Consider the following 26,294-nt stretch of genomic DNA (forward strand, 5'->3'; position numbering starts at 1 on the left):
TCATCAGTCCATGTGTACTGACTTATTATTAACTATCTTCCAGGCAAATTTAAAAGAGGACATATTAGTTTCATTGACTTAATAAATTACCAGAAATATGAAGTGTGGTGGATGGATTGATGGATGGATTGATGGATGGATGGACATACAACTTCTTTGACCAATACAACCACTCACCATGGCATCGTCACAACTCTGACCTCACATGACTCATCACATTAACATTATTATTTCCGGAAAATTATTTCCTACTAATTATGCACTTCCATATATTACTTACAAATTTAGGATTATAATGGTAATCTTTTTTAAAATAAATTCATTAATATGTCCTAGACAAGCTTAGCTGTAAAATAAATAAATAAACAAACAAACAAACAAACAAATAAATAAATAAATAAATAATACACTCATTAAGTCACACACATAAAAAAAGCCAATGATTATAAAGTCACAGAATCGGAAGTAAGTTCAGAAACATTGTTTGTGTGTGTGTGAATGTGTAAAACCAATAAGCAGTCAGTTAAGACTTAATGGTTTTTAACTGGAGATAAACAAGCAGCTGAAAAAACATGGCCTTCCTTAAAAGCACAATAATATTGTCGATGAAAAGAAAACTTAAAACTGACACATATTGGGGTCTTTAATCTTATACTGATTAAATGGAGGTCTTCATTCAAGACAAATAAGGAGGTACACTTGATTGTCACCCAAGATGAAGATGAAGTAGAACCATGTGTGACTCCTGCCTGCTTATAATGAAAGCCTGAAAGCCCCACCAGCCCTTTTTAGACAAGATTGAAGCCATAATGGTTTGGATTAAAAAGAAAATCTGAACTAAAATGGTCTGACAAAGATTTCCTGTCAGTCCTGGCCATTATGTTTGAGCTTGTTAAACTGCAGGATTTTGCTAAATAAATTTTCAAGGCAAAAAATAAGAAAGATGTATAAAGGGCATAACAACAAGGCGAGTTTATAGTTACAATAGTTCATACTTCATACTTCATAATAAGTTCATACTTATAATAGATGTGTAATATAGACATGTAACCCTTTTTATTTATTTTTCTTGCAGGTGTTGGGGTAGTTGGGGTAGTTACGGCTGCACTGGTTCATGTGCGACAGAGTGGGAGCTGATTCCTGTGTAGGCTCCTGTCTTGGAGCCCTAGATTTACTAATCCCAGGAGATTCAAAGAAGCAAAGGTGTGTACAATGTTCTATATCCCAGCCCATGTAAAGCAACTTAAATGACATCTGACTTTGACAAGCATATCTGTTTCTCCTCACAGTACTACTTATAGTGGTGTCCCTGTTAGCATTTAGTTACTATGTTATAGAAACACTACAGTAGATCGCTAACTGCAGAACATCAACCTTTACATTCATCCATCTCTGGTGCAGCATCTGCAACTTGGAACAAATATCTGTAATCTGTAGTATTTACATTGTTGTGGAACAGTGAGTCATTAATTCCATTGATTTTTATAACACTATGAAAGAATAAAATTAAAGGTCACACTATCGCATCGTCAAAATGAATCCGTTCGATATCAATTTGGATTATTTTATGTTTTGAATGTGGATCTCACACTACACACACACTGTTTATTAGTCTCACACACACACTGTCTCAAAGAAAACTAAATGCACTGCTTACTTTCACTGTTTAAATATGAAGTCTACGCAGACAGTATGGTGCATCAGTCCCAAAGAAGAACATGATGTGATGTTGATTCTCAAGACCTTCTTCACTCTAGAGGTGGATGGGTTGTTTTTCTTATCTTTTGAAGGCTTCAGTAGCCAACGTTCAGTCCTGGTAGATACTGTGTAGAACTAAAGTGGAACACATTTAAAATAAACCACATCCCGCTTCCTGTAAGACCACAGTTTAAGTCATTCCAGGTCATTAAGATAGTTGATGTGAATCACAGCACCACTTTCCATGCACTCAGAAATTATTAAAATGATCTCTGTCTTTCCTCAACTTAAAGCCTGCTGACATAATCTCCGCTCACCCAATCATAATTGAATTGTCAGGGTTACGCCTAAGGCTAGGGCAGACCACACAGAGCGACACGCACAGGAATGTGTACGTAACACACATTTATGCACCGAGTTGCCAAGCCATCTGCTCAGCCTTTGTGATTTCCATCTACAATATTCAATGTTCAAATCACAAACAAAACCAAAACCATTTATGTGTCATAGCAAACAAATATGAAAACAGTCTGCAGTGATTTACAGTGAACACTGGGAGGCAGCTTTGAGCTGGTGGTTATGAGACATGTGATGCCTTTATCCAACATGCTGTTCAAATCTATCTATCTATCTATCTATCTATCTATCTATCTATCTATCTATCTATCTATCTATGGTCGTATGCAAAAGTTTAGGAACCCCTGACAATTTCCATGATTTTCATTTACAAATATTTGGGTGATTAATTAATTGCTGATCCAAACACCCAAATATTTATAAATGAATATCATGAAAATTGTCAGGGGTTCCTAAACTTTTGCATACGACTGTATGTCTATTTTTGTTTATTAAGTTATTTAATTTAATATAGCATTGTACTTTTAATAATTTCATATAATGCTGTAATTATTAGTATTATTTTGCAGCATACAGATGTTTTAGATTAAAGAATATGACAAGAAATAATAAGCTGTGTAAAACATGATTACTTTGAAATAAAATTTTAACCAATAAAAATTAAAAAGTCACTACTGCATAAATTAATAGGATTTTAATTTATTGATATATTTTAAATGTTACATTTTGACACCTTATCAAACCATAGATTTTTTCCATTATTTTGGGGGTTTATTGCTTTTGGTCTTGCTCTTGACAAGACCTCTGAGATTCTGAATGCCCTGTTTTTGGAAACTTCACCTGCACCAGTGCCGTGATTGAAGTCTCTGCTTCCACAATCCAAGAATTACAAATGGCCGGAATGCTGCACTGGAATGAGCTCCTTTAGAGCCAGTGACCATAAAAGGTTAAAAAAGAACATTTTACAGAAAGGGAGGGCAGAAAGGAAGAAGTGGTTTAGAGCCAGTCCTCGAAGAACAAGAGCTTCCAAAGTGTTTTCTTAAGTATTGAGAAAAATTAGATTACATTTAGAATTACAAACTCAATAAAGAAGGAACAAAAGCGTAAAATAAGTGAAATGTCATCAAACTCTCAAAAAGTTCAAGGTCAAGGTCAGTTCCTGAACTTCTGCTCATTTTGTAGGATGTAATCTCACTGAAGTTTATTAGAATCTTACTGTTAAATGTTCCATCAAGGTTTTATTCTTATTATAGAGTGTGGAGTGGAGTGAACATTCGTCTTATTAGTGCTTATTACTTTAATAATTAAGACCAAATAATTAATTACTAATAATCATAGTAATATTTCTCTACACAAAATAAATTAAATTACTGCATGAAAGCACACAATAATATACCAGAAGCTCAAATTTTTATTCACAATTATTCAGTAGTAACAACAGGCTGGATTTAGCTGGATAATAGCATTTTACTGCTAAGACAATAGCGCCCTCTAAAGGCACATGTCTGCAAATAACTCTATTTCAAATGCCAATATTTCATTACTTTTTCCTATTTGGAAAACATTTAAATTTACCAAGTTCCAGCATTCATTTTGAATAAGTTGAAGATTATAACGAATATAATCACAAGACAAAATAAAAACATTATACGAACATCAGAAACCACAAAAGTCTAAACTCTAATCTTTCAATTAATGCCACTAATATTTAGGAATAGTTTGGCCAAAAAAATGAACCGTACCCAGTTTGTGTATGGAGCTCAGGAATTAAATTAAAGAAGCAACCTTCACACCACAAAGGTGCTATTATGGCTTTTAGATTAAAATAATATAATGTGCATGTACACTCACTGGCTGTTAGTAGGAACTCGCTCAATCGTGGAAATATTCAATCTGCCAGTGATGAAAAGGAAAAAGTGTCATTTAATTTTCATATCAAACTTGTGGAAATGATTTTGACTTTCTCTCTAAGACGCTGAACCTGGGGCAAATGGGTTTCTATATCTTTTAGCCCACAACAGTATTCTGTGGGTACAGCAGTGGGTACAGCGGTGGGTACAGCGGTGGCTACAGGAAAACATTGAAAGGTCTTTAAAGTGGACAGTAAGAGGGACAGTGATTCATGTTTCTTTGCTACTAGTTAGAGAGAGAGAGAGAGAGAGAGACAGAGAGAGAGACACACACAGAGAGAGAGAGGGAGAGAGAGAGAGAGAGAGAGAGAGAGAGAGAGAGAGAGAGAGAGAGAGAGAGACAGAGAGACAGAGAGGGGAGAGAGAGACAGAGAAAGAGAGAGAGACAGAGAAAGAGAGAGAGAAAGAAGGGGGAGCAAGAGAGAGGGAGAGAGACAGAGAGAGAGAGAGAGAGAGAGAGAGAGAGAGAGAGAGAGAGAATAAAGAGTGTGATAATTCACTATTGCACTTATTTAGTGTATATGGAAATAGACTGCAGTGTGCTTTACTAATGAATGTACAGATAGCACACACATTTTTCTTACAACTGACAAGGACTTCTGTCTGAAACATTTTATTTCCCTTTAAACATGTCTATCTCTATGTATACATCTGTATCGCTCTATGTATAGAATGTAAAGAAAACAGCAGTGGTTATACAGCAGTTATATAGCAGTTATACAGTAGTATGCTGGCACGGTCTTGTGCTATTTGTTCCCTTAGAGGAATTGCAGGTGAGGCTGAAGTGAAGTGGAAAATACCAAAGAATAAATATTTAAATTAGCATTTCAGACCTGTCTAACCCTGATAAACATTACAACACAAAGATATAAAGAGAGCAGTTTTCTTTTTTCCCACACAAAAAACAGCATATGATGCAGTCGCATGAATGATTGTTGTTTTAAATTCTCTGATGTTACACCTCCTCTGTGTCTCAAGGTCAGTGTTAAAAGGTAGTTTTTAGTTCTAAAAGTTACCAAAAATATCTTTGTCCATATAATTATTTTATCATAGGATTAAACCTTTCTATTCTGCTGAATGAGATCTTGCAGGACGATTCTGCCCCATGACCCTGAACATAGGATCACTAAATGGTTTAATGAGTGTAAAATTATAAATCATATGTTATGGCGTTAGCAAGTCTGCTGAAACTGTTTTAGAGACTTTACAAAGAACACCTTTGCTTGATAGGTCAGACTTGTTTATGACGCTCTCATTATCATCCTTTTAATCTGCCGCCACTTGTCCTGCAGAGCTTCTTTAAAACTGTCAGTCATGAGGAAGTAAAACACAGGGTTGATGGCACTGTGTGCAAATCCAATTGGCCGTGTCACTATGTAAGCCCCATTGATGTAGTCTACAACACACCGTGACAAATTTAATTCAGGAAGCCGTGATGCGAGACGCACATTTCTCATTACATGGAGAGGTGTGTAGAGCAACAGGAACATGATTGCTGCAGACCTCACAATCCTTACTGGCCTTTGGAAAGATGTCCCAAGCACTTCCTCTCTTTTCACTAGTACAGAAACCATCTTTTGTGATGCTAGAAACAATGCCACCAGTGGCATCACATATCCAGTTATTGTGAGAACTATGCTGTAGATCAGAGTAACTTTGGCCACTCCTAGGCTCGCAAAATCACGACACACTGTCCAGCCATTTTCCTCCAAGTCCTGGATAATGAACACAATGAGAGGAGCAATTTGAATATTAACCCAGATCCAGTTCAGGATGGTGATGCCTAATGCAGCCTTGAGAGTCAACAAGATGTGTTCTCGCTGTGGGTGACACAGCAATAAGAACCGGTCCACACTTACCCACATCATGAAAAGGATGCTGGAATACAGGTTCACATGGAGGATATAACGATTTATCATGCAGAGTGCAGTATTGAATTTCTTCAGGTTGTGAGCGTAGTTATAGGACAGCTCAGGTAAAGTGCACAGGAAGATGAGGTCAGACACAGACAGGTTAAACAGGTACACGTTAGTGGACTTCCAAGCAGGGAGGCAAAAGATATAGCCTAGGACCACCACTAGATTTCCGATGAAGCCGATGGTAAATTCCAGACCGTACATTGGTGAGAGGTAATCTCTCTCTAACAGTGGAGTGATGAACATGGAACAGTTTTCCTGTAGACATAAAGATTATTTTACATATAATTACTGCACATAAAGAGTTCTATTTTCATGACAATCTAAGCATAATTTAACTGTAAATAACTGAAAATAACTGTAAACGCTGCTGTTTTGTTTTTGTAGGTTGCACACAATCTAATATTTTCACCCTTGAGTTCTGTTGCTATTTTTCTCATTATGAATTGACACGTTGTTCTAATGAGTGTGGATCTGTGTAAAAGGAGTTTTGTGTATATACAGCATTATAGCATTGATTATTAGAACAGTAAAAAACAACTTGCCAAGTTGTTTAAATGAAAGATGTTTATGACTTCATATGTTATATTTTATTTTAACCAGCAGTTAAATCCACACCAGCTGAGATGCAGCAAAAAAGCATCAGTCATGACCTCCCAGATGCTCTGATTAGGCTGTGAAGTCAAGAAAAACAAAATAATTTGGTGTGAATCACATTAGATATTTTATTTCATATTACTTCTCCTTAATTTTAAAATAAATAAATTAATTAATAAAATAAAATAAAATAATAATTATTACTTGTAGTAATATGAATTAGATACTTAAATACTTAGATATTAATAAACATCAATAAACAAAGAACTCCCTCAATATCCCTCAGAACTTGTTCTTGTGCTTTTGCCATGGCCATGAAAATAGAGCCCATATTCTCTGTGGTATGAGAATGTAGACAGAGAATATACCCAGAGTTAATTCCACACATGGGATTTCTGATGATAATAATTGAATGAAATTAAATCAAAATTTCTTAAAAGACCAGGTTTAATACCTCTAAACAATAATGATAAATGAATATGCTCCTTCTCATTTTGGTTTACAGCCAGCAAAATATAAAAAATCTGTAGCTCTGTAAAATAATACCATAAATAATACAATTACTCAATGTAATATTTCGTTTTTTTATATAACAGTGTAGATAGTGTTGTTGTTCCTTTAGGTGATCCCTTAAAGACTCTGTGCTGAATCCCTCACAAGGGTTTCAAGATGAACTTGAAATATCCAATGGAACCTTAAGGAACCCTTAAAATATTACCATTAATATTAATACTCTCTGATAATAGATTTATAACAGTGCTGACTCTACATTTATATACTGACTGAAGCATCAGGTAGGTAAACATAACTGGCATATTATATATACCTGGCTTTGTAAGTTTTTAATTAAAATAACATTAATCTTTACTGTTAGCAACAATGTGCACTTGTGTTTAAGCACAGTTAGCATTTTTCTTGCTAAATATCATAAATCATAAAAATATTAGATTTTATTAATAATTAACAATTATTTCAAGAGAAAAAACTCCTGACAATGTAATACCCTTTGGCATAATTGTACTCATTAATACATATTTATATATATTATCTAATACACGTTATCTGTCCCAAAGTATATTTGAAGTGTTCTTACCATTACGCTGTTTGGTCTGCTGGCTTTGGGAGACTAAACCCAGCTTTTCAGGGCTCTTTATTCCAAAAATCTCAGCACCACCCATTTGTAGCACATCATCATTAAGTGTAAAGTGTACACTGTATTTATTTGGTATTTTTCTAACCTGAGATCTGATGCAATGACACTCTGATGCAATCTGATGCAACGATCACTTTGGTGCTTTTCTTCTTTCTTTCTTTGTCTCCATGTCTGTCTTTCACTCCTGTTTATTATTTATTGTCAATTTATCGAGGTACAGATGGAGAAGTGTTAAGTTTTGATGACTCTGCATTATTTGATGGATTTTTTTTGCAGTTTTCTTGTAAAATAAAGCTTGATATCAGCTTTAGTGTTCATAAAGTAAGCATTGTTGGATGGTCATTCATATGGAACCTTAAGGACACCAGACCCTGCTGCCATATTCCAGCTCCTAGATGTTATTTACAAGCCTCATATAGCAAACTGATTTTTGCATAAATTATCTACTACTAATTTTATTTGATGAAAGAAATGGGTTACAAATAGTAATTAAATATTAATATCACCCCTGATTTTAGATACTGTATTAGAAATATGCTGAATGTATCACCTAATAACTTGAGATCAGTCTTTTACATCACTGTGGAGGAATCTTGGTCCAGTCTTTTTTGTAGAATTGTTTTAATTCAGCTACATTTGAATGATTATTGCCTGATAGTTTAAGGTCCTGCCTTAAATGGTGAACAGAATTAATGGTTCCATCAATTAGCAAACAGCAAAGCATCCTAGGACCATTACACAACCACTACTGTGTTAGTCTGTTGGTACAATAATTGTTGTTACCTACTACTGAATGTTGTGTTACACTGAAACGGTTCACCTGCCAACTGTTTACTTACAGTTAATACTGACTACATTTTTTTTTTATCTTTTTTTCCGCTCTTGAGACCAGTTAGTACATAATTATTGGACTGATGATGTCCGTCTGCACTATTCATGGCGTTCAGTACAGTTCTTTTCAAACCAACTCTTTTTTTCAGTTTTGTAGTAGACCAACACGCCTGCGGTTAGAGACTGCTCACACAAATTAAAGCTACACAGCAAAAACTGGAGAATTGAAATTTTGTTGTTAAACATTTCAGAGTTGATTTCAACACCCAAAGAGTAACTTTAACACATTCAGAGTAAAATGGTGTTTGGTGTTGGAGTCATTTAACAGAGTTGATCATCAGTGTTAAACCAACTCCATGGAGATGTAATTGGACTCCGCCCACGCATTTTCAATTGTCGCTAATGAAATCCATGAAGACGCCACCCGCCATTATCCTTGCGTCGGTTTGAAAGGTAAGTTAAGTGAAATAATACTCAAACATTTATGATTGATGCTAATTCAATAACAGCATGTACAATATTACGTGCCGTGGAGCACTGCACATTAAAATAAACGTTACGTTATTAAAATATAGAAAAAAGCCAATGCATACACAAAACCTATAGGCCTATGTACATCGCCACGTTTTACAATGCTCACTCGTTACGATTTAACTAAAACAAGGAATCAAATTATTGCAGCGTGGCCACGATTTAATTAAAATGATGGAGCGAATTAATAAAATGAATGAGAATGATCTTTTACAAAGCCTTGTTTATTGCTAGGACTGGCATTTTCAATGTACACCTAGCTAAGTTAGCTACGGAAGATGTATATATATTTCATCACTTTACGCTTGTAAGACCAATACTTTTACTTTTATATACTTTTTTTATATATATATACAAATAACTGCATGGCCATTGTGTAAATAAATGATAACAAATTTGATATCTTCCCTTAGGCAACTCCCTACTAAACCTATCAGAGAACAGTATGCTCATGGCATAGTGGTGCTGTTCCCTTCCCTGAGAGATCCATATTCCAAGAAAGGCTATGTAAGTCAATCTCTGCATGACCCTTTCATGTTGAACTTGCAATGGTATTATATCTGTGACATAGAAATTTGATTCTTTTAAGGAACACTTTTATGATGCTGCAAGCAACACAGGATACATCTGTCCACAGGAAGATTCGACGAGGATCTTTGCCACTAGACAGCCCTCGTGATGTTTCTCCAGGAGGCCCAAAATGCCAAAGGGCTACTAATTTTGAAGGGCAACTTGATGGGGATGCTTGCAGAGATGCTATGTCTTTGCTCAACCATACCACAGACAAGTCCCTAATATTCCAAAAGATGAGAGAGACCTTTCAGCATCGCCAGAAGCTTGTTAAAGATCCAGGCTCTAGTGCTGATATCCTCTCCACCTTCCCAAGATTACTAGATACAAAAGGGCTGGTAAGTTTGGAATAACATGTTTTCAAAGGCATGCAATTTTAGAATATTTTTTACAGTTTAATATCTTCTTTCTTAAAGGTGGATCAAGACTTCACTCTCCTGTTTGACGCTGAGACGTCATCCAGGCTGCTTCAGAGGTGGGACACGTTCTTTGGGCCAAATGTCATTAAAGAGGCCAAGCAAGTTACTTCAACACCAGAGCTGAGTCAGTTGTTGCTATCAGCAGAACGTCCTGAAGGAAGTTATCTCCATGAAACAAGTATGTTGTATTTGCTGAACTTGTTTTTATGCATATTTGCAGTTAAAATTACTGTTTTGTTTTGATGACAAAAACATTAAAATGAGAAAACAACCTATGAGATGGATGTGTTCCAGATTCATTTTAAAAATTAAAAAAGTAAACTACATGAAGTCTTAAAAAAGACTTCATAAACACATCAAGTAAACTTTTAAAATGTCCTATATTTTTAAAGTATTTCATTTTAAGTTTTGCATTAATTAATTCATGTGAATCTTTCATGTGAATTTTGTCTCCAGTCTATGACCAGGAAATGGCATCTCTTCTTTTATTGATACATCTCCTTCCACCACCTCCAGGAGGACAGAAGTCTCCAAATATCAGTGCATGTGATGCTGCTGAAAGACTTGTAATCTTTCATAAGGTATCAACATTTTAATATTGTGTTGTGGGTTGCACAAACATGGAGATTAAAATCAAGTCTTCAAATGCATTCACATATTTTACTAGCCACTGAGTTGTTTGAACAATCACTTTTATAATGTTGTTCTCTCTGCAACTGGACATTGTGTCTAATATTAAATGTTCATTTTAACTTTAGTCATGCTGCAGTTTGGAGGAGCACCTCAACAGCAACCAGCATCAGCATCCGTACCTCCTTGCTGTTGGATGCCAGAAAAGCAAGATCGACAGCTTCTACATCGCACTGGATAAGCATCTCATCCCATGCCACGCAAACCGCTCCCTTGGAGCACTTGATGAACTTTTCAAGGCACATTTTGTGTTCAATTTTGAAAAAAGTACAACATTGATGTAGGGAAAATGAAGGTGTCTCCCAGGGTTAGAGATTTGAGAGCCAGACTGCTTAACCAGACAGTAACCTTAACTTAGTCGGGCAGTATGATATTGAGAGAATGCTGATCTGTTTTACTGTATTTGTCAAAAACAGCGCCCAGACAGTCAACAGTTGATTTCGCATTAAAGAGCTGAACATAGTTACTACCCTGGATCTAAGTTCAAATTAATTTGTTCTCAGCAAGGTTGTAGGCATCAGTTCCAAACGTATACAATGCTCAGCTGATTGCTCAAAGTTCAACTGTTGGATGTTCTTCAAGCGAGCCAGTTGCAAGCTCATCTCAAGTAGATGCTTTGGAGGACCTTATGGATCCCCAGCATCAGTCTCCTTGTTCCAGTGCTATATCAGAGAACAATGATTTAGGGCTTACTAAAAATTCAACTAAAGAATTGTGTGAATCCATAGTGGCCAAAATACAAGCAAGTGGGATTCCAAACAGTTTGGTGTCCTCAATTGTGGAAGACATTTAGAGGAGCTAACAGATGAGCTTCACTCACAAACAAAGCATAACATACTCTCTGCTTTGCCTACAAATGACCCCTGCAAAACTGTAATAAATGAATCGTTTGAAAAATTAGAGAACCCATTTACAAATCTGAATACTGAATGGAAACGGAATAAACACTTTAAAGAAAAATGGGGAGTTGTAGATCCCGTTGAGATAAAACTAGGTGTGCGGTATGACAACAGGTTGAATCTGTGACCAAGTGATCACTTATCACCAAGTACCAGTGAATGATACTTTTATATATGTGCCAATTTTAGAAATATTGAAATTCATGTGCAGAAATCCAGAAATTTGTGATCTCCTAAGGAAAGATTATAGATCAGAGTCTGAACTTTTTACAGATTTTAGAGATGGAAGTTATTTTAAATCCCATCCTTTATTTACAACAAAGAGACATGCACTACAAATCCAAATATACTGTGATGATTTTGAAACAGCAAACCCCCTTGGCTCCAAACGTTGTATCCACAAAATTGGCTGTCTTTATTTTATTGTAAGAAACTTGCCCCCAAAATTTAATTCGCACAAAATTAGCACTTTTTCGCGCAAAAGATTTAAGCAAGTACAGTTTTGATGTTATACTGGAACCATTGATAAATGATATTAAGATACTTGAAAGCCAGGGATTAAGTCTTCCATTCTCAGATGAGCAGATATATGGCACCATCACACAAATCACTGGTGATAATCTAGGGATGCACTCGATTCTTGGTTTTAATGAGTCATTTAGTAGCCATCATTTCTGTCGCCTTTGTTTAATTGAAAAGAATGATTCTCAAACAGTATACAGTGAGGATGATCCTAAGGTGGTCCTTCGTGGAAAAGAAATCTTTGAATGCATTGCAAGTCTCTCCAGGAAAACCCACAATTGAGGTCACTGTATGGTTTGAAAAAAAATTCCACAATTAATACACTGAAGTATTTTCATGTTACCAATAACTACTCCTTCGATATAATGCATGACCTCCTTGAATGCGTGGCTCAATACGAAATGAAATTGCTTTCTGGTCATCTCACACAAAACTTTATATCTGAAGAGGATTTACTTTCAAGGATTTATTCTTTTGATTATGGATTTTTAGAACGCAAAAATCGCCCCACAAAGGTTATTTTGGAGAGTGCTGGTAATAGCATTGGTTTAAATTCCATCCAGACATTATGTTTTTTGAAAAATCTGCCACTTTTGTTAGGAGAAATTGTTCCTCCAGGACACAAGAACTGGAGTTTGTTGCTTATGTTACTTCAAATAATGAACATAGTGTTTTCACCTTGTCTCACTTCAGGCTTGACAGTGTATTTGAAGCACTTGATTGCTGACCACCACAAACTATTTAAGAACTTGTATCCACAAAAAAATTTGCTTCCCAAACATCACTACATGATTCATTACCCCTCTTCTATAAGGAAAATTGGCCCCTTATTATATATGTGGTCAATGAGATTTGAATCGAAACATAAAATTTTCAAAGATTTCTTTAACAATTTCAAAAACATAACAAAGTCCTTAGCTAAAAAGCATCAGATGGCCATTGCTTATAATTGGGAAACCTTTACCGTCAAACATAATGAGTTTGGGCCAATTAAATAATTTTCCATAGAAGATGAGAATGCTCCACTGCTTAAAATGTTCCTATCGAAAGATGTTTTCTCAACAAGTTGGGTTAAAGTTGATGGTGTAGAATACAGAGCTGGACTTATAGTGTGCAGTGCAATAGAAGATGAAATGCCAGTCTTCTGTCAAATAAGTGATGTACAGTACTTTCGGTTGTCAATCACATTTATCTTTTGGCAAACAAACTATTCACAGAGAATTTTGATGATCATCTTCATGCATTCAGAGTACTACGAAGTGATGAAAGGTGAGAGGTACTACGAAGTGATGAAAGGTCAGAGATTGAATTTTATATGCCATTTGATATTCAAAGTTCATACAGTGTTGTGGATGAAAGTTTGTATATCATACCTTCTTTTGCAATGTTTTAATTGAACTTTAAAAATTTAAAAAAAGCTCATTGAATTATTTACATTTACAGCATTTAGCAGATACCCTTATCCAGAGTGACTTACAACTGAGCAAATGAGGGTTAAGGGCCTTGCTCAGGGGCCCAGCAGTGGCAGCTTGGTGGACCTGGGGTTTGAACCCATGACCTTCCGATCAGAAGCCCAACACCTTAACCACTGAGCTACCACATATCTACTTTTTTTTGTGCTGTATTATTTTGTGCTGTAGTTTATTTAACATTATTTTGTAGCTCTTTTAAGAAGGAAACTAATTTTAACCACCTAAAACACAACAATTCCCTGTCGAGGGAACTCGACGCTGCGTCAGAGCTGACGCTATGGGAATGCTTCTTTGAGGAAGTTGTGTCTGAAGCTCTGTGTGCATACACGCCATTTTAATGGCTCGGAAAGGACATGTGATGGAGTAATTACTCGCCAATAAGTCCATATAAGGGCATCTATGTCACACTGCTCCAGCTTTCTTTGTCTTCAGGAAGCGCTCTGTGTATGTGTGTCGTTTGTCTGTCTGTCAAGTGCAGGGAGAGTAAAAAAAATAGGGAAAGCTAGGCGATATGTTACAGTCAAAGCACTTTAAGAGATGCGTGCATCCGTGCCCCCGCTTTATCACGGGGGACGACTCGCATTCTCTTTGCGTTATGTGTTTGGGAGAGGAGCACCCAGTCGGCTCTCGAGGGAGCCGGCTGCGTGCATTGTGAGGGATTTCCCCTCCGCACTCTTCGCTCCCGCCTGGCTGTATTTTCAGCTTTGGCTGCGCCCCGTGATTCGGGTCCTGCGTCCGCCGAGGCGGCGCAGCGGCTTCAATCATGGGGTTCCCAGGTTGAGTTAGCGGAGGTGGAGCAAGAGACGGGTGTTTCCCTTTCTCTCACCCTCTCCCCTGACTCCGTTTGCTCGGTTTCGGGAGCTTGTGCTGCGATTTCTCCCGACCCGGAAGAGACCATGCTGCTTTCCGCGTCCGGCTCTGAGGAGCTCGATGTTAGAGGGGAGGGGCTTTCCGCCTCTGAACGGCCAACACAATCAGTGGCGTTCGAGGAGCTCCTCGAGGTGGTAACTCGTGCTGTCGAGAGATTGAATTTAGATTGGCTTGAAGAGGAAGTTAGTGTCGTCCGTTCTAAGCTGGATGACCGCTTTCTGACCTAAGGCCGTCAGCCACCTCCACACAGGCGGCTGCCATTTCTTCCAGACCTCCATGCTGAGGTATCGAAGTCTTGGAGAAATCCCTTTTCGGCACGTATATTTTCTCCAGCCATGTCTGATTATTCAGCCATTATGGGGCTTAAATGCCATGGGTATGGGCCTGCATGGAGGAAACCTGCCCTTCCATCCAAGCCTTGAAGGACCACTTCGGCCCTTGTGAGTAAGGCCTATGAGGCTGCGGGTCAAGCGGGTGTGGCTCTGCACACCATGGAGGTTTTACAGGCCTACCAGGCTGACCTGCTGGCAGAGCTGGATGGCAGTGAAGGGCTGGGACCTCAGGCGGTGTCTGAGCTCCACCTAGCCACTGATATCGTGCTCCGTGCCACGAAGCAGACGGCCCGCTCTATAGGCCGTTCTATGGCTGCACTGGTTCCCATGGAGAGGCACCTGTGGCTCAATCTAACAGGCATAAAGGATAAGGATAAGTCCTTTCTCCTGGACGCCCCGGTTTCCAGTCGGCGGCATTCAGGGAATTTCTCCCTCCTAAGGGGGACCTTAGGTCTGTCATCTCAGCCAAGCGGGCCACGAAGGAGTCCTGATGTCCGGGGGCGGAGGCTCCTGGGAGCGTCCTATTCAGGGACGCCCCCCCTACTGCCTGCCCTGCCGTCTTTGTCGTTTCGGGGGGCAGTGGGGCCTGTGTCGGCTTCCCTTTCTTGTGCGGATCTTCCCGGGTTAACGCCTGTCAGTGCGCTGTTTCAGGGCACCCGGGAGGTCTGCGCGAGGTTGACGCCACTGTCAGGCAGCCTGGCAGCGTGGAAACTTCTGCCAGGGGTGTCTCAGTGGGTCCCGGATACTGTAGAAAGAGGGTACAGGATCCAGTTTTCCTCCCGTCCCCCGTGCTTCCAGGGCGTGTGCGGGTGGGCACAAGGCGGTGTTCCTCCGAGGGGAACTCCTCTCGCTTCTGGAGAAAGGGGCCATAGAGCATGTTCCCCACCCAGAGCAGGACTCCGGCTTTTACAGCCGATATTTTGTTGTTCCCAAGAAGATCGGGGCTGCATCCGATTTTGGACCTGCGGGCTCTGAACTGTACTCTGAAGACTTACAAGTTCAAGATGCTCATGCTCAAGGTGATCATGTCCCAGATCAGATCCGAGGACTGGTTTGTGACGATCGACCTCAAAGATGCTTATTTTCACATAAGCATTCTGCCAGAGCACCGGAAGTTCCTCAGGTTTGCGTACCAGTATCGTGTCCTTCCTTTTGGCCTAGCTCTTTCACCACGCACGTTTACGAAGTGCATGGATGCTGCCCTGGCACCGTTGCGTCTCCAGGGCATCCGTGTACTGAATTACCTGGACAACTGGCTCATTCTGGCCCAGTCAGAGGCTATGGCAGCTAATCATCGAGATGCTGTGCTTGACCACATGAGGTCCTTAGGCCTCAGGCTGAACCCAGGAAAGTGTGTGCTTTCTCCTTCTCAGAGGACCACCTTTCTGGGGGTAGTTTGGGACTCCACCACAATGCGGGCACTTTGCGGGCATCTTTCTCCCACTCGGGTGGCCTCCATCCTGTCAGCAGTGAAAGCCATTCGGCTAGGCCACAGCCTCTCTGTCGCCGAGGCACAGAGGGTGCTCGGCCTCATGTCAGCAGCAGCCAACGTTATCCCTTTGGGTCTGCTTCACATGAGGCCATTCCAGCTCTGGCTCAGGGGTGCGGGTTTTCATCCTCGCAGACATCCCCTCAGGGTTACACGGGTTACGCGGCGTGGGCTTTGAACCCTTCTTATGTGGAAAAGACCCCGGTTCTTGGCCTTGGGTCCCATTCTAGGGGCATGTCACTGTCGCAGGCCTCTTTCGACGGACGCCTCGCTCTCGGGCTGGGGCACGGCCTTGGATGGCCGCCCTGCCCAGGGCCTGTGGGAGGGCCCCTGTCTCTCGTGGCACATTGTCTGGAGATGAGGGCTGTGTTTCTAGCGTTGAAACACTTTCTCACACACTTCAAAGGCTGCCATGTCCTAGTGCGGACAAACAGCACTTCGGTGGTGTCCTATATCAATCATCAGGGCGGTCTGCGTTCGCGCCCCCTGTTCAGGTTGGCACGGCAGATTCTGCTCTGGGCAGAGACCAGGGGTCTCATTTATAAAGCGTGCGTACGCACAAAACGGGGCTGGAAACGTACGTACACCAGTTCCCACGCAAAGGTTGTGATCTATAAAAAACAAACCTGACGGGAGAATGTGCGCACCTTTATGCAAAATTTGAGACGTGCATACGCACATTCTGGAGACAAAGGGAATTGGCGACACAGATGGCAAGGTCGTGAAGTGAAGTTAGATTGTAGAAAATAAATGTGAGAAGAACGAATATAAAATGTAATGACATTTAATTTTCATTCCATTTCATACGTTATATCCACATTATCATGAAGATTAAATCCAACGGTGTTATTTGTGCCGATTGTTTTAGGCTATATACATCTAGTAAAATCCAAACGTAATTCAAAATGTATTAAAAAAAATAATAATAATCAGCGCTGCCTTACAGTCACATTGTCCACAACGGGAGCGCAGGAGGGGATGGCGCGACTACATGTGATACAGAATAGCATGAAATAACCTTTTATTAGAGAACTGCAGAACACAGTGTAAAAACAAAATATTTTCTTTAATGTACATATATCATAAAATGTCAACGTCTATAAATACAGTCATGAAGCACAATCGCTACTCATCATCGGTCCTAACTATTACGGTGTTCATTACAAAACCGTCATGAAGAAGCATATGTTCACTATAACATTTTCGTCTTAAATTTTCGCTCACAAATTAATTCTGTGATTTTTAGGTGTTAATGATCAGTCTAATTGCTAGAAACATATAAATCCTCCAGTGACCCGGGTATGTAATGCTTCATGATGGCACTGCTGGCACTGTTGGTGGATTACGCCAATGGCAGAATAAGGAGAGAACGAGTTTTCAGGGACCATGATGATTTCCTGGCCATGATGATGACTGGCTAATAAGCCGATTTAGATTCCCTAGAGCTGTGCTCTTGGATCTATGTGCTGAACTAGGTCCAGTATTAGAGAGGGCAACACGCCAGAACCATGCCATCCCAGTCCAAATACAAGTCCTCACCACTCTGGGGTTCTTGGCAACTGGCTGTTTCCAGCGGGAATTGGCAGACAGGTAAATTATTTATATAAAAAACTATAAGTAATCCTCAACTTTGTCTGTAAGACCTTGTTGTATATGAAATAATTCTATTGGAATCTATCATCTCACCCTATAGGTCTGGTATATCACAGCCGTCCCTGAGTGCCATAATATCTGTCGTTTTGAATGGTATACTTAATATGGGTAGTCGATACATCAGGTTCCCCTACACTGTGCGAGAACAGGCCGAAATTAAAATGCAATTTGCAGCAATGTCTGGTTTCCCAAATGTAATCGGCACAATTGGCTTCACTCATGTTACTATAAGGGCACATCTGAAAATGAATTTGCTTATGTTAATAGAAAGCATGTTCTATTAATGTGCAAATCATATGTGACTCCAACATGACCCTCACAAACATTGTGGTACGCTGGTCTGGTTCAACACATGATTCCTTTATCTTGACACATAGCAGTGTAGGGAACAGACTAAATGCAGGCACAGTACATGATGGCTGGCTTCTTGGTGAGTTTAACTATATTAAAAAGTAGAAACTAACAATTTTGTTTTTAATATAATTTTAACAATGTTGCTTTTAATATAATTATAACCTGCAGGCGACAGTGGCTACCCCCTGAGACGCTGGCTCCTCAACCCATTCTTAAACCTGCAGAGCGCAGAGGAAACTCATTATAACGAGGTCCACTCTCGTGCCCACGCAGTGATTTGCGTTGACTATTTATGGTTAAAAATGGGCATGTACAGGGCGGGATATGAGGCTGGTTCACGTACGCACATCTGCGGGTGATCTGTGATTTATAAAGGGAACATTGCTTAGAGGAATGTTTTATAAATAGTTTTATAAATCCGAATATTTTTTGGCGTACGCCATTTTAAAAACTACATAAACTTTTAGTAGGGATCCTACGCACAGTTTTATAAATGAGACCCCAGGTTTCTTTCGCTGAGAGCGGTTTTTATCCCAGGGCGTGTGAATCAGGAGGCAGACTTCCTGTTGAGGCAGGCGCTGAGGCCCGGGGAGTGGCATCTTCACCCCCACGTGGTGGAGCGTATCTGGCAGATTTTCGGCCGGGCGGAAGTGGATTTGTTCGCCTCCGAGGAGTCGACCCACTGTCCGCTGTGGTTCTCCCTCTCTCTCAGCCGGCCCCGTTGGACCTGGATGCCCTGGTATGGACATGGCCGAGGCTCTGTCTGTACGCCTTCCCCCCGGTAGCTCTGCTCCCGCACGTCCTAGCCAGAGTGCGCCACGACCGGATCAACCTTCTCCTAGTTGCCCCTCGTTGGCCCTCTTGAGTTTGGTTCACGGACCTAGTCTCCCTCCTGAACGGCACTCCATGGGAGTTTCTCGTCAGGAGGGATCTCCTCTCTCAGGCACAGGGGGCAATCCTTCACCCACGACCCGAGATGTGGAAGCTTTGGGTCTGGCCCCTGAGGGGGACCAGCTCCTAGACACAGGCCTCTCAACTGAGGTGACAGAGACTCTGCTGAATGCTAGGGCTCCCTCCACTAGGAAGCTGTATGCTCTGAAGTGGAGGCTTTTTCGCCTCTGGTGCGACGAGCACGCTCAGGATCCAGTCCACTGCCCGGTTGGTACAGTGCTGGAGTTCCTGCAGTCTTGCTTCCCTCGAGGCCTGTTCCCGTCTACTCTAAAGGTGTACGTGGCCGCTGTCACCGCGAACCACGGACCTGTCCTTGGGGCCTCCTTGGGTAGGCACCCTCTGGTCTCTCGCTTTCTGCGTGGTGTCAGGCGGCTGAGGCCTTCCTCTAGACCATGTTTTCCTTCCTGGGACCTCTCTGTGGTCCTGGAGGGGCTGCTGGAAGCCCCCTTTTAGCCCATGGAGTCAGCCTCCGAGAAGTTTCTGACCCTAAAGTTGGCTCTGCTTCTAGCCTTGACCTCTCTCAGGAGAGTCGGCGATTTGCAGGCTCTGTCAATCACCCCCACCTGCCTGGAATTTTCCCCCGGCATGTCCAAGGCTATCCTGCACCCCAGGCCGGGATATGTCCCTAAGGTGCCCAGGATGGCGGGTTGTCCAATCATCCTACAGGCCTACTGTCCCCCGCCCCATGAGTCGGCGGAACAGGGGAGGCTGCACTTGCCTTGCCTGGTAAGGGCCTTGAGGGTTTACGTCCACTGCTCTAGATCGTGGCGTAACTCCTCCGGCCTTTTTGTTTGTTTTGGGGGCCGGAAAAGGGGTAATCCGGTTTCCAAACAGCGCTTGGAGCACTGGGTGGTGGAGGCCATTACTCAGGCCTATGAGGTGCGCGGTCATGCCTCACCTCTCGGCATCAGGGCTCACTCCGCTAGGGGTATCGCCTAATCCATTGCCTTGGCCAGGGGTGTCCCCATTGAAGATATTAGTGCTGCGGCAGGATGGTCCTCTCCTCACACCTTAATCAGAGATCACCTTTATCTGCTCATGCTCTTTCACGGCCTCTGGCACAGTCATCGACAGGTGCGTGGCGGCGTGGGTATTGGCGTTCCCATAGCGTCAGCTCTGACGCAGGGAACTACACCAGGTTACGTATGTAACCCGGTTCCCTGAGAAGGGAACGAGACACTGCATCGCTGGCCACGCCCCGGGCATCCGTTTGCGCTTCCTTCAGACAAATAGAAGCTGGAGCAGTGTGACGTAGATGCCCTTATATGGACTTACTGGCGAGTAATTACTCCATCACGTGTCCTTTCCAAGCCATTAAAATGGCGTGTGTACACACAGAGCTTCAGACACAACTTCCTCAAAGAAGCATTCCCATAGTACATTGTTATACAACCATAAAGCTGCTTTTGCCTGTTATACATCAATGCTTTATTGATTTTTCTTTTATTTTTTTAGGTCAAAGAAGCTGAGACATTTTCAGAAGCCAATACTGCAGTAGGTGATAATGAGGTCTGCCTCAGTGTCATGCCCTTATTATGTTTCTTCAGCGGAGGAGAAAGTCCATGGTCTTCTGCAGCACCCATGTGGCAATGACACAGTGAATAGATGATCTCATAAATTATTATATGTCAGTGATCTGAAGGTTTTATTTTCTTTTATAGATGAATACTGTTTAAAATCAACAAGATGTACTTCTGGAGTGATTAACAGTGATTAGATCCTAGGATTGCAACTTACCGAAGTATGAAGGTCATTGAATTGCATTCTTTAATCTGGTAACCGTTACATTTGGTGGTAAAGTCGTTGTGGTGAAGGACAACAACACATGATTAAGATCTCTCTGTACAATAAACAGTGACTTGTACATTGTGTGGAGTTCACATTATCATACCTTACCACAGGAATATGACCGATGTGCTCTATACAACTTTTCCAGAGAGGAACACGTGCCAAATTATTCTTGGAATGGCATTTTGTGAAAGCCACGAGCGGGAGTGATGGGCAGATGTTAGGTGTCTAGCTCTATCTTGTTCATCCTGGTCATCTCACCACAAGCCTAAATCCATGTCATCCCATTATTGGTTCAGTTGTTCTTCAATATGACATCTGGAATTGAAGGCAGTCTGTGGATATGTGGAGAATTTCAGCTAACAAGAAATCTTCAGAATAGTTTTAAAAAAGTTTATTTCTTTACTTACTTTATTTAAAATGTCTTTAATTTCACACATTCAAAAATCTATAAATTGGGAACTATGAATAATGCATTGTTAAATCACAAAATAAACATATATATATATATATATATATATATATATATATATATATATATATACGTATATATATATATATATATACGTATATATATATATATATACGTATATATATATATATATATATATATATATATATATATATATATATATATATATATATATATATATATATATAGAACCCACAATAAAGTATAATCATTAAATAATCATAATAATGATGAATAATCAAATGGCTAATGAGCTAATTAGATTTCCACGAGCCAATTTCCTTTTTGAAAACTATTTACTGAAGTGGCTCAGATTAACAAATCGTTGCTTCAAAGCAGAATTAGTGGATGGGTCATGGATATTCCAGCCATCTTAAGCTCCATTATACCAGCCTCACAGAAAGGCAAAATTGACAAGTTAGTACATTTTTACACGATTGATGAACAGGCCAAAGATCAAAGCTTAATTTGCCAAAGTTCAGCCAGTCAGAATGAATCTGTTTTCAACAACTAAAAGCAATTTAATTGGAGAGGCACAGGAGAGGCACTATAATGCCATGCACTGTCTCTGTTGTGTAACGCATCATTGACCTGGTTTAAGAGCAATGGATTTGTCTTGGTGCGACAGTCGGAAGTTTGTTATACCAGTCAGAAAACAATAGGTTACTTTTGTAACCCCTGTTCTCTGAAACATCGAGTGGAGAGATCCACCTATGGGAAGGGCATCCGTACCTGACCTCTGCAGAAGCATCCAATTGCACCAAGTCTGGCTTGACAGACAGGAGCGCATGCCCAATGGCAGGTAACGTAACGCCCCTTACCTGAGTGCATAATGCACCTGCACACGCTACCTTTCCTCAGTGAGCATATTCGCTTCTTGTGCAGCAAGCGGGGCAAACTTGGTGGATCTCTCCACTCGAGGTTTCAGAGAACCCGGGGTTACGAAAGTAACCTATTAGGCCCTGTAAGCCAGAGGACGGCTAAAAAAGGTGGTGCTCGGCACGTCACAAAGCAGCAGACATAGCATACTGCGCGGGGTAAAAAACCCAGCCATGAAGAAAAAGAAAAACACGACATGTGGTAACATGCATGTTAGAACCCCACTGATGTCCAACAAGCGGGCCGCCTGCAGGAAAAAGAACATGTTTATAAACATGTGAATGGAGTGTGTGTCAGGAGAGGGGGAGACTATATGCTTGAAACATGCATAACCAGGCCGGGTAGACAGGGTTGAATCGAGTATGGGCCTAGTAGCACGTGGCTACGAAGAGCCCACACTTAAGACCGCATGAGCCACCATGGTATGGGTAACATCAAGCCGGTAGTGCCTAACAAAGGTGTGCAGAGAGGACCAGCTCGCAGCGGCACAAATGTCCTGCAAGGGTACTCCCCCAAACAGAGCCCAAGAAGCAGCCAAGCCTCTAGTGGAGTGAGCTCTAAAACCACCTGGAGGCTGCACGCCCCTAGATTCATACGCTAAGGAGATGGCTTCTACAAGCCAGCGAGAGAGGTGTTGCTTAGAGATGGTATTCCCCGTGTTCGGCGGGGTCCAAGAGATGAAGAGCTGGTCGCTCCTCCGAAAAGAGTTTGTCCTCTCCATGTACTTCCGTAGAGCATGCAAAGGGCACAAAGCATTCAACCTCTGGTCCTCCGTAGAGGAAAAAGGAGGAGGGTGAAAAGCGGAGAGCTCAATCACACCAACAGTGAAAGCTGGAAAGCATTTAGGCATGAATGGCGGGTTAGGCCTAAGCAAAACCTTTCACTGAGCGAGAATTAGGTGCACAAGGAATGAACTGAGAGCACATGCAAATCACTGACACGCTTGGCAGAAGCCAAAGCCAGCAGCAGAGCCATCTTGAAGGACAGCAGCTTGAGGGAGATATCCCCCAGGGGCTCAAAAGGCTGTTGGGCCAGCACCTCCAGCACCATGGAGAGATCCCAATCCGGGACTACACTCCTGGTGACCGGTAGGGAGCGGCACGCACCCTTCATAAATCTACGGATAAGGGGGTGCTGTCCCACCGTAGCGTCACCGAAACCGGCGTGACACGCAGCGATAGCCACTAAATAGACCTTAATCGTTGAAAAGGTTCTGCCACGATCTATAAGGTCCTGCAAAAAACCCAGAATATCAGCGACTGAGCACAGATATGAAACGAGCTGGTGCTCCTCGCACCACTCCTCAAACACACGCCACTTGCAATCATAGAGAGAACGTGTGGAAGAGGCCCTGGCATTCTGAATTGTGGCAATAACATGTGGGGGAAGCCCAAGAGTGCTTAAATTCGCCGTCTCACGGGCCAGGCCCAGTCTGGGTGAGGATGAAAGATTTCCCTGTTCGCTTGGGCCATGAGGTCCGTGTGCAACGGGAGGGGCCAAGGCTCCGCATATAGAAGAGGAATTATCTCCGCTAGCCAAGGTGCCTTAGGCCACCTGGGAGCTATGAGGATCAGAGACAAACCCTGCACAGCGACCCTGGCCAGGGTCGGGGATATCGGGCAGAGCAGAGAGAAAGAATAGAGCAGCACGCTGGGCCATGGATGAGCCAGAGCGTCCACGCCAAGGACATCGAGAACATAGGACAGTGAGTGTTTTCGCGTGAGGCGAAGAGATCGACGGCTGCCTGGCGGAACCTCTCCCATAGAAGCCTCACTATATGAGGGTGGAGCCGCCACTCTCCGTACAGCAGGTTCCCCCTCAACAAAAGGTCTGCCTGCCTGTTCAAAAAGCCCAGGACGTGAGTCACCCGTAACGACAGGAAATGCCATGTGCTCCATACCAACAGCTTGTGAGCCAGAGCGTGAAGTTTGGAGGAGTGCATGCCGCCTTGACGGTGAAAATGTGCTACAGCTGTCGTATTGTCGCAGCGCACCAGCACATGATGCCCCTGCAGGCAGGGCAAGAAATGCTTTAGAGCTTTCAACACAGTGAGGAGCTCCAAGTAATTTATATGTGCAGAAGGAAGTGAGTTCGGCCACACACTGTTCACTGATCTGCCCTCTTGTGTGGCTCCCCACCCTGTCAAGGAGGCATCTGTCTTTACTACTTTCCGCAGCATGATCGCCCCGAGAGGGGTCCCATGCGTGTAAAACTTCGCAGCTCTCTAGTGGTGCAGCGCAGCCATGCACGCGCGTCACAGTGACATAGCAGCAAAGATCGCGCAACGGGCTGAGATGAAGGGACAAAATCCACTTCATGAAAGCCCTCATGCTCAGAAGACCTAGAGGCAAAACATGGACAGCCGAAGCCATAAAACCCTGAGACATGTGCAATACTGTATCCGCACTCCTTCCCTGAACCGCGAGAGACAGTTCATGAATGAAGAAATGCGCTTCTGTGACAGGCGTGTGCCCGCAGGGTTTGTTGGTCCTGCCAGTGTAGTGGGAATGGCGTCCGGCAGCAGGAGCGTTAAGCGGCCGCCCAGATGGCGTCTGGTGCTGCACCGGCTTCCTAGGAAGACACAGTTTGAAAGCCTCATCCTCCTTCTGTTTATCATCGCAGCGCTGCTGCATCAGCACAACGGCCGGGCCGAAAAGAGCTTGACCCGGTTCAACTGGTGCCTCTGCGATGCGACGCTTCTCACTATCAGGGAGACCGGATAGATTGAGCCACAGCGCGCATTCTCCAACCACTGACAAAGCCATAGAGCGCCCACTCGCCTGGACAGCTTGACGGGCGTTGGGGAGAACGATGGCGACCCATTCTCCAGTTGTTGACCCAAATCAAGCAGGAGTTCGGCCTGATACACAGACAACAGCGAGGAGACATTGAGAGCTCGGATAGAGAGAGCTGAGGCTTTATACGACGCCTGATGAATCGACGCGGAGAAGCGGTCCATCTTGCTCAGGAGGACGGGCTTGGGTGGGGCGAGCAGCCCACCCTGAGATGGGTTAAGGTGTCTGGCGATGGAAGGCTCGATCACGGGGGGATCGCCCATGCCGAGACTCGCTATATCTTTCACTTCAAGTCCCGCAAGTCCGTGTTTCAGATCAAGCGGATCTCCCCAGCAATATCTCATGTGTTTCGCACATGCAGGGAGGACAGGCAGAAGCTGCTTTCTCAGGCCGGTAGGAGGTCTCAGAAGCTTACCGTGATATAAGTCTCTCTCCTGATCCAAAGCATTCAGGAGAGCCGGCCACTTGATGCTAAGCCGCACGGCAGTGCGTTCCCAGTCCAACGCGCTGATTGAGGTGGGGCGGAGGGAGCCTGAGGGACCGCGGAAGATGGGATGGCTTCCTTGTCATCCGAGCCGTCGAGAAGGCCCGCCACAGGCTTGTGATAGGTTGTCCACCGGAGTAGCCATTGCCACTTTAGAAAGCGCCACAGAAAAAAAGGCAAAAAAGCAGGTGGGCAGCCTACAGAAAAAAGGGGGGGTGCGAGCGTGGGCGGCTCACGAAGCTAACCTGGCTGAGGACGAGCACGTCTGGCGGAGGCTGATCAAACAATATGTCCTCCTGAAGACAAAAAGTGCAGTCCAAAAAACCAGGGAGCTGTGAGGTAGAATAGCAGAAGTCGTGCAGGTGCATTATGCACTCGGGTAAGGGGCATTACCTTACCTGCCATTGGGCATGCGCTTCTGTCTTTCAAGCCAGACTTGGTGCAATCGGATGCTTTTGCAGAGGTCAGGTACGGATGCCCTTCCCATAGGTGGATCTCGAACACGAGATGATGAAAGAGAACTCTGCAGGAGTGAGCCGTCAGAATGGGCTTCTTCCCCAATCTACTTTATCAAATAACAAAGTTAACCCTAATTAACTAATCTCAATCATTTGACATGCGTAATGCTTCATGAAGAAATTATATGTTTTGTTACTGCTATT

General features: G+C 42.5%; 2 protein-coding genes across 3 annotated transcripts in view; one reads left to right on the top strand and one right to left on the bottom strand.

The window, feature by feature from the left end:
• The window catches only part of hnrnpl2 (heterogeneous nuclear ribonucleoprotein L2), a 192,676-nt gene that overhangs the window by 74,037 nt on the left and 92,345 nt on the right, over nucleotides 1-26,294 (top strand). The gene's annotated exons all lie outside the window — the stretch shown is intronic.
• On the bottom strand, nucleotides 5,207-6,100 carry LOC132841301 (succinate receptor 1-like). The gene has a single exon (XM_060863636.1). It carries the CDS (start codon nucleotides 6,083-6,085, stop codon nucleotides 5,207-5,209), a length of 879 nt encoding a protein of 292 aa, XP_060719619.1. The 5' UTR covers nucleotides 6,086-6,100.

The sequence above is a fragment of the Tachysurus vachellii genome, chromosome 1, assembly GCF_030014155.1.
Source record: "Tachysurus vachellii isolate PV-2020 chromosome 1, HZAU_Pvac_v1, whole genome shotgun sequence".
NCBI lineage: Eukaryota > Metazoa > Chordata > Actinopteri > Siluriformes > Bagridae > Tachysurus > Tachysurus vachellii.

What these genes read in the sequence shown, in the direction of transcription:
- LOC132841301 (XM_060863636.1), bottom strand. Translation starts at nt 6,085, where the DNA reads ATGTACGGTCTGGAATTTACCATCGGCTTCATCGGAAATCTAGTGGTG.